At 45.8% G+C, this 9,347-nt stretch overlaps 1 protein-coding gene across 2 annotated transcripts in view; it reads left to right on the top strand.

Annotated features, from left to right (window-relative positions):
• The first annotated feature begins 1,432 nt into the window (after nucleotides 1-1,432).
• GABRD (gamma-aminobutyric acid type A receptor subunit delta) overlaps nucleotides 1,433-9,347 on the top strand; it is a 38,013-nt gene continuing 30,098 nt past the window's right edge. For both annotated transcript variants that reach the window (XM_036746108.1, XM_036746107.1), the window contains exon 1: nucleotides 1,433-1,518. In XM_036746108.1, coding sequence (XP_036602003.1) covers nucleotides 1,451-1,518 — 68 coding nt within the window. In that variant the 5' untranslated portion in view covers nucleotides 1,433-1,450. The remainder of the gene's footprint in view (nucleotides 1,519-9,347) is intronic.

Below are 9,347 nucleotides of genomic sequence, written 5' to 3'. Positions count from 1 at the left end.
AGAAAATGCCCCATGTGGCTGTCATTTTCAAGGGGGCTAAAGAGAGTTGGAATTTAGGGATTTTATTTTCTAGCCTTCATTGGGTATGGGGGTGTGAGTCACTTGCTGATTTAATCAAACCTCATTTTAAAACCTCTTTACCTGTGATCGATTATATAAATATTTGCAGATTGGTGATGCAAGCGGGATCTCTCTGAGACTGTTGTTTTTTGGTTTCCAAGAGACTCATCCACCACCACAACCCGAAGGTATGAAGATACAATGTTAGGGCTACAAACGTTTTCTTTCCCTTTCTGGCCCTTTATTTGCAGTCAAGCCTCTCGTGGAAAATAAGAAAAATCCACTTTGTGAAATAGAAATGGACATTCGATGATAGTAATGCTTAGCTCTAGCTAAACAAAATCATCTAGGATTGCGGCTGGAGCTACGGGTCTTTGTGTCTCTTCCCAGGAACACGAACATCAGAAATGCTCTGATCCTCCAAGTTTAAACCAGGAGAGCCTCTACACTGCTGAGTTTGGACACCTGCCTGGTGCTCAGTTCCCAGGCAGCCGGAGGCTAACGTATCTGTCCCGGGCCAGTGCCCCAGGAAGGCTCCGGCAGCTTACCCGGTTCTTGCCAATCTCCAGGTTCAAGCACAGAAAGCGAAGGGGTACAGTTGCTGGGGAATACCCCTCCCTCACTGATTCCCCCCACCCCATACACACTCCTTTCCTTCTAAAGCCTAAGCTGGAGCGACGGATTCTCCAATTCCTTAAGTCCCCTCCTCTGACACGCACACAACCCTCCCCGCGTCCAAGTGAGCTCCGTCCCAGGCAAGCCCCATTGCCAAGGGCCCCAGAGGCTGCATTGGGGGCGTCGTCCCCACGTGCCAGCTCCGGCACAAAGACAAGGCAGTGCCAAGCTAAGGAAGGACGTGAAAAGGGGAAGGAGAAAAAGGAGTTGGATCCGAAACCAGTTGAGTCTTAACCTGCTAGGGGAAGCAGCCCCGGGACCATTTATGAGGCTGAAGGGGGCCTGGAAGCAGCTTGAACCCATGTGCTCGTCGGGGCTGGAATAGGGTGAGAAGCTGAGCCTTTCCTACTTGTGTTCTGCCGGCTTGGACTGGATACCCAGTCCTCCCCGTAAAATTGAGCCTCGGGAACTGCTGGAGCGGGGGGCGAATAGCTGAGAAGGGTGGCGGGGGCGGGGCGGGGCAGGGAGGGGCGGAGGAATGGGCAGGGCTGGTTGCGCCCTTGCCCTTGGAGCCAAGGAGACAGGCAAGTGGGGCAGCGCGGGGCGGGCATGGGGGCGGGCCCGCGAGCCCTAGCTCCCCTCCTTCCTTCCCCTCCCTCCTTACCACTGCTTTCCGCCTCCAGAGAGCTCACTTTCCTCGCAGCCATGGGCTCGGCTCACCTGCCGCCCCCGAGCCTTCCGCCCCTGCTCACAGCCGCCTAACTCCAGGAGCGAGATGGAGGCGCTCGCCTGGCTCCTTCCCCCGCTCGTCCTGCTGTGCGCCCAGCAGCACAGATACACCAGGTAAGCGCGCCAGGCGCGGACTCCCTTTCATCCCTCTGTCTCTCCGGGTACGGGGTGGGGGAAACTGAAGCATCCAGACAAGTACCCGGAATTTCCAAAACCCAGAGTGAAGATGGGAGTCGGGGAACGGACCGGAGCTGGACAGCGGCTCTTCAACGAGTCCCACTTTATTTCTTCACCTTGGGATTAAGTAGGAAGGCGCCACCAAAGGACCCGAGCCCAGCCTCTCAAGGCAGCCCCCAGGTACCGGCCCAGAGGTCCTTTCGAGGTGACTCAGAGCGTCGTCTTTCCCTACTTTTCCCAATCCTTCCCACCCCCGACGGCAATTAGGAAGTGCTTATCGGGCTAGGTCCGTGGCTCGGCCCTGACTGGTCATCTAGGTGCGGTGACCTGGAGCTCCAGGCCAGGAGTTCACTTAGTGAGAGGCAGCAGCTCAGTCTAGGGCCGGGGAAGTCCAGTAGACCGAGGAAAAGACGTCTACCTACATTCTCCCTTAAGGGTGCTGTCCACGACTCTCGGTTCTGAACCAGGGTGCGCTGAGGCAGCCTGGGCGACAGCTGGGAAGAGATGTAGGGGGGCGGCCTTGTTTCTCTGTAACAAGCGCATACTTCCAAAGGCCCACGTCTCCTCCCTAGCTTCTGGGTTGGCCTAATCATGGGGGCTGGGACTGGGAACTTTTAAGCGTTCTCATCCCTTATAAACTTACGGGCTCCTTGACCCTACCCCAATCCCTCTGCCTCCAGCATGAGAAGACAGACATATAGAGGACAGAACTAAAATAAATGGGCTTCCTTGCGACAAAGAGGATCTGGGCTAGAAGCAAGGAGGAATTTTCTATCTTCTGTAAGGTTGTGATAGACTTTTGGAGAGACCATGTGGAATCCCCCTTTCCAGAATTCTTTAAAAATAGGGTAATCGTTGAACTGCTCAAGGGAAGAGGAAATGGTGGATGATTGACTTCTTAGGTACCAGAAAGAGGCATCTGTAATGGCATTTGGATAAACTACTTCTCTGTTAAGGGTTTCTCTGGGCAGGGTTAGAGAAGCACCTGTAAGTTCTAGAGAGCCCCTTTTCTAGTCTTAGGACTGATTTGTGGGAGGCACAGAGGGAGAGAGGACAGCAGGCACTTCCAAAGTGGCAGCTTCCTGCCTCAGCCCTGTTTGGAATTTCCATGGTTAGTCAATTGGGCATCCTGCTTTCCAAGCAGATCTTTTCTGGAAGAGTAGGGTACCCTGGCCTGACCTCTGAAATCCTGGGCTACACCACTGAGCTAGTCCACCTCACATACAAGCCACTGGACACAATGACTCTAAGACTGTGTCTTTTCAAGTCCAAACTCAAGAAACATGTATTAAACACCTACTATTGTGTGAATAAGATGTGGTATCGGAGAAAGACAGTGATGCAGGGTTGGGGGAATGAGGAAACAGGCGAGAAATGCTGAATCAAAAATGGGTCATTCTGCATTTTGGCTGTTTTGATGGTCAATTTCTTTCTCTTTAAAGTGAATCTGATAGGCTGACATTTTATATAGTTAAAAAAAATCCAAAGTGACTAAAAAAGATAATTCCATGCCTATGTGTGGTCACAGCCTGTATGAGAGAGACAGAGACTGAAGAGAGAGGGGAGCCCAGCGCTATAGAGGCACAGAGGGCAAGCGAGGAGAGGTAGACACAGACAGATGGAAAGACAGCATGGGTCAGTAGAAAGAGCATAGGACCAGGGGTCAGGGGTCCTGCACATCTAGCTGTGTGACCTTGGGTAAGTCACTTCTCTCTAGACCTCAGTTCCTCATCTATAAAATGAGGAGGTAGACTAGATTAGCTCTAAAGTCTCTCTTATCACTGACTATCTAAAATAAGAGTAAATCATGTCACTGTTAAGTACTGGAACCTAATCCTTGGAGCTGTGAAGAGGTTCTGAACTCTGGAGAGGCAGTAAGGTGCATAGAGCACTGAATATGACAGCAGGAAGACCTGTGTTTAAATTCAACATCAGACACTTATTGGAAGTGTAAACCCCACCCCATGCCACCCCGCTCCTGTCCTTAATCTCTTGGAGTCTCAGTGTCCTTGTCTGTAAAATGGGAATATAATAACACCAACCTCCTAGGGTTATGAGGATGAAATGAAATAATATTTGTAAAGTACTTGATGAATCTTAAAGTTCTATGTGAGTGCCAGCTACTATTACTATTATTAATTATTATTATTATTGGGCTGCAGACCCTAATCCTGTTGGATAGGATATTTCCATCCAGTCACTTTCTCCCCATGCATCTGGGATCTTTCCTTTAAAGATCTTGCTGTACTTTTGCCCACAGCAATTAACCTTTCCCTCCTCCTTCCTTCCATCCTATGGGCTCAATTTAACAAAAAGGAGCAGAGAATAGGGGCTTAGCCTTAATTGTATGTACTGAGAACCTAGGAAACTGCTGCCAGGGTGTCTGAGGAGAAAAGTGAAAGGCCCCACCCTAGGCATGTGGGAGAAGGTTCGAGCATTCCTTATCCCTATTCCTATTAATAGGAGTCATGCTGGTCTCATCCCTGAGCTGGGGGAGGGGGGCACCTCCTGACTATACAACTCTATGCTGAATTAGTATTTCGTTCCCTGATTAAAAACCAGAGCCTTCTTTTTATGTTGGAAAATCCAGAGTTTTTAAACAATTCTAGTTAATGCATGTGCAATTAGCTCCCAGGGACAGTATAGACAGGGCTCAATCTTCGTCTCCAAGTTCTAGAATTCACAGCAATTTAACTCGATTTAATTTGCATTTAGTGAGCTTTTCTTATGTGCTGGCCTCTCTATATGGTTTAATGCTTCATGGGATTGTTGAGTGGGTAGCGTAGGAGGTGAGATTTCTCCACTGCTCAGAGGTATTCATTCATTCAAGAAAGAAGGGAGGAAGGAAACAAGCACTTATTAAGCACCTATTGTGTACCAGGCACATACAAATATTTCATTTGATTCTTACAACACCTCTGGGAAGTAATTGCTATTATTATCCCCATTTCACAGTTAAGGAAGCTGAGGCAATGAGAGGTTAAGTGACTTGCCTAAGGTCACAGCTAGTAAGTGTCTGAGGCTGGATTTGAACTCAGGTCTTCCTGACCATGCTCTATTCACTGTTGTATCCAGTTGCCTCTAGGGGTTAATAAATGAGCATGTAATAAATACTCACTTATTAACTAACACTTCTTTGTGACCCTCATCTCAACTCTGCCCCTCTCAGCCTCAGCCCAGTGGAGGCATCCCTACTAAGTGAGATTACCCCCAGTGATTTCACCTGGCCCAAATCCTTAGGCTTGTATTCATTCAACAAGCATTTGTTTGTTAAGTGCCCAGAGGAGAGGCAGTGTGGCTTAGTGGGTAGAGGGCTTCAGAGTCAAGAAGATGTGGGCTCAAGTCCTATCTTTGACACATATCAGCCATGAGACCACAGGCCAATCACTTCATCTCTTAGGGCCCTGAGCCACTTTCTAAGACAACAAGTTATGAAGACATCTTGATCTGCATTAATGAAGAGAAGGCGTTTCCATGCAGTTAGCTCCCTATGCTGATGGAGTGAAAGGTCTGAGCAAAAAGAAAACATGCCAGACACTGGGCAAGGTAAACGATGAAACAGTCACTGTCCTTGAGGGTTTATAGTCAAGTGGGGGGAAACCACAGATCCATAGAAAAGTATAGCAGGGAACACCCATCATATGTCACCACTATTTAAACCATCTAGCCTCCATGTGGCAGCTACCTGATGTCTAGCAATGAATGTAGAGAAGAAAAGATAGAGAGACAGAGGAGAGGAGAGGAATCCTCTCTGAAGTCACGTCTTCATCCAACTCACCAACAAAAATAGGGGAGATGGGTGGACTCAAATTATAAATTTCTCTCTTTTTATTTCTATTTGTCACCTTGGGCTGGCTAAGGAATTTTATAGCAGTGGGTGTTCCTGCATCAGTAACTTCCTGGGCAAGAAATCATTCATTGGCCCCTCCCCTGCCTCACACTAGGTCCTGTTGGGTCTTTCTGCCTTTCCAGATCACACGGTTCCCCAATCTCTACTGGCAAGGCTATTATCAGACACAAAGCAGGGGCTTCAGTCACTAATATATTTTATATAACATTAGAGTGGACAGTGGCAAAATTGACACAGAGAAAAGGGAATTGGAGTGTGTGTGTGTGTGTGTGTGTGTGTGTGTGTGTGTGTGTGTGTTTTGACTGGGCTGGGTGCAACCCAGAAGAAGTGGGAGCTTTGCTATGTTAATTCCTTTTGCTCAGAAAGAAGAGAAGTCCAAACTCCCTGGCTCAGGGCTTTGGGAAGAGTGAATTCTTTCTAACGACAGCAAGGGTCATCTTGGCCAACCTGGCGCTCTAGGCTGAGCACTAACAGTCTAAGCCCATCTTGACTGCATCATTGGGCTCTTCATCAAGAGTCTTTGAAAAGAGATGAGCAGAGAAGCAGAAATCAGATCCTAAATGCTTAGCTCTGTGAAAGTCCATGTAGCCTCAAGATGGAGGCACTGTTAGCCCATGGCTTCTTCCTTCTATTGAGAATTCTGTGTAAGCTGTCCTGGGTACTAACACAATCCATGACTTCACTGACCAGTGAGCTCCCGGGAAAGCAGCTCTGTCTCCGTGGTTATGTGGATGCTGGGTCAGATTCTGACACAGGGTTACATGAATAAATATGAAATATAGACAAAATCTATACCAAGTAATTTCAAAGGAGAACATTTGCTGGAGGAGGAGAGAGAGGATCAGGGAAACTTTTGAGTAGGAGGTAGCATTTGAACTGAACCTTGAAGGAAGTTTGGGATTCCAAGAGGTGGAGGCAGGAACTGAAAGCATTCTTAGCATGGAGAACAACCTATGCATAGACAGAGAGGAGAAATGGTAATATCTGACATTCACATAGCACTGCACACATATCGTGTTATTTACAGATAATATATAATTTATATATCTGATGTATAGCATTTCACATATGTTATTGACATACAATATGTAATTTATATAATATATTTTAAAAATCTAATTTGAGCCTCACAACAATCCCTGTGAAGTAGGGATTATAGGTATTATTATCTCCCATTTTACAGATAAGACAACTAAGGCTCAGAGAGTTTGAATGATTTGCTCATGGTCACAAAGCTATTGTCAATGATAGGAACTGAACCCAGATTGCACTGGCCACAAATCCAGTAACATTATCTTCTATACCCATATATCTATATCACACAGCCTCTCACATGTGTCCCATTGGAAGACAATGACAATGAGAAACTTTATTGCTAACCAACGGTAATGATCCTACAGAGGAAAACAGCAGTTGATGAATAAATTTCAAAGATCTAAACTCCATTGTTCCCAAAGGAAGATGTGATAAAGAAATGGAGTATGCATATGCTTACACACATGCACACACACACACACACACACACACACACACACACACACACACGACTGCATTCCCATTTCTATGGTTTGTTTGTCTGGACAGCGGCAATATCCTCCTAACAGGTCTTCCTGTTAGCCTGTTTCTCTTTTGTCCAATCTATGGACCACACAGCTGCTAACCAATCAAATCAATCAACAAGCTTTTATTAAGCTTACTATAGACTGACTAGCAGTCCCCTGGGTGGTGCAGTGGATAGAATGCCAGGCCTGAAGTCAGGAAAACTCATCTTCCTGAGTTCAAATCTGGCCTCAGACACTTACTTGCTGTGTGACCATGGGTGAGTCATGTCACCTTGTTTGCCTCAGTTCCCTCATCTGTCAAATAAGCTGGAGAAGGAAATGGCAAACCACTCCAGTATATCTGCCAAGAAAAACCCAGATGAGGTCACAAAGAGTCAGACATACCGAAACAGCAACAGCAACAACAACAAATGGTCCAGGAACTGGGGGTGCAAAGACAAAATAGAAACAGTCCCTGCCCTCAAGGAGCTTCCATTCTGTTGGGAGAGACAACAAATATATACATACAGATATATGGAAATATATCCCAAGATCATCTTCCTAAACCGCAGGTTTGAACATCTCATTCCTTGCTCAAAAAACATCAGTGACTATTACCTACAATACCAAACCAACACCCTAGCTTGCCATTTCAAAGTCTCCATAATCTGGCTCCCACCTCCCTTCCCAGCATCCTTCCCAGACTCTCCATGCTCATCAATCCCTTCAGTCCCTTGCTCAGAATACTTGTTGCCCAAGCTCTTCTTGGCTTCCACCTTCCTAGAGAAGCTTTGCACTCTGTTTATTCCTCGTTAGCCTAATTTCTTGTTGTCCAAAGAACTCTTGGTCTTCTTTACTTGGTAACTGGAACTCTAGGGCTGCTGACTTTGTAATTTTAAAAAATTCTGATATTATTGTCAGTGTTTCAGCCTAGGTGTGGAATATGAAGGGACGTAAGAGACATTTTGTCACTGAAGTAATAAATGTTAGTGGTAGGATTTGACCTTAAATCTTCTGACTCCAAATCCAGGTCACAGATTGTCTTCACAAACTGAGAGCTGGAAGGGGACCTTAGAGGTCATATAGTCCAAATCTGTCACTGCACAGATAAGGAAACTGTGGCCCAGGGAGCAAAATGACTCACTCAATGTCATGAAGCTAGTAAATGACAGAGGCCAGATTTGAATCAAGATCCCTTGACTCTGGAGCCAAAGGACATTGTTTTCTTACTCAAATCATTCACTTCTACCTGCTGCCTGCAGCTGACCAGTTCCTTGCACATAGTAGGAGCTTAGTAAAGGTTTGTTTCATTGAATTGAAGTCATGGGGCAAGAGAGCTGTGTACCATTGTACACATCGTAGTTTAGGGAAGAGAGAGAGAAAACCCAATGTGTTTATTCACATACCAGGAAAACGCCTTGTAACAACAATGTGGCTTGCTGCTACTGTGGCTCTGTAAGACCAACAACATCAGCAACAAGAGCTGCTAGGTTATTTGATCTGTTTTTCCAAAGAAAGCAACCTTAAGGTGTTAACAATCTCACTTTAATCAAACATACATATATTGTTCACTTAGTTCAGGGGGAAAAGTCAGCACCTTGAACTTCAGAGCAAATACAAATAGAAATTACAAACAGAAAATATCAACAGATTAAATAACACAATTCAAGAGACAGGCTTTGTCTGATCAAGACATCACATACATAGTTACCAAAAAGAGAAGCACCAACATCTGGGTTTTCTTCAAAGCTGGGGGGCTCTTTAATGACTACCCAGAGTCTCCACACCAACACTCTTCCAACGAGTGAGAGCCCCATAGCAAAACACTAACCTCTGAGTTTATATACCCTTCTTAGGGCCCTAAGGCTTCACACCTAATCAGCAAAAGGGTGTGGGCCTGGGACTTTGCACCTAGTAAGATTTAATTAAAGGCACTTGATTACTTTAGCATTTTAAAAGAGAAAACAGTAAAAAAAATAAAGTCCCACCTCTAATTACTAACACACCCTTGGAAACTTCAAAGACCCAATTAAACAAACTTTTAAGGAGCCTATCATGTGCCAGGTACTGGGAGTACAAAAATAAATGTGAAATTGTGACATTGACTCCCTTACTATTCCTTGCACAAGAAAGTCCATCTCCCAACTCTGGCCATTTTTTTTCTGGCTATCCCCCATGGCTGGAACGCTCTTCTTCTTCATCTCTGTCTCCTGGCTTCCTAGGCTTCCTTCAAAGTTCAGTTCATATCCTATCTTCTGCAAGAAGTCTTTTCTGACACCACCCCCATCACACCCCACCCATGTTAGTGCCTTCCCTCTAGTGATTATCTGCAATTGATTCTCCAAAAATTGTTCACACATAGTTATTTGTGTGTT

Source organism: Trichosurus vulpecula, chromosome 2, assembly GCF_011100635.1.
Source record: "Trichosurus vulpecula isolate mTriVul1 chromosome 2, mTriVul1.pri, whole genome shotgun sequence".
In the NCBI taxonomy this organism is placed as follows: Eukaryota; Metazoa; Chordata; class Mammalia; order Diprotodontia; family Phalangeridae; genus Trichosurus; species Trichosurus vulpecula.
This window is presented reverse-complemented; position numbering and strand designations above follow the sequence as displayed.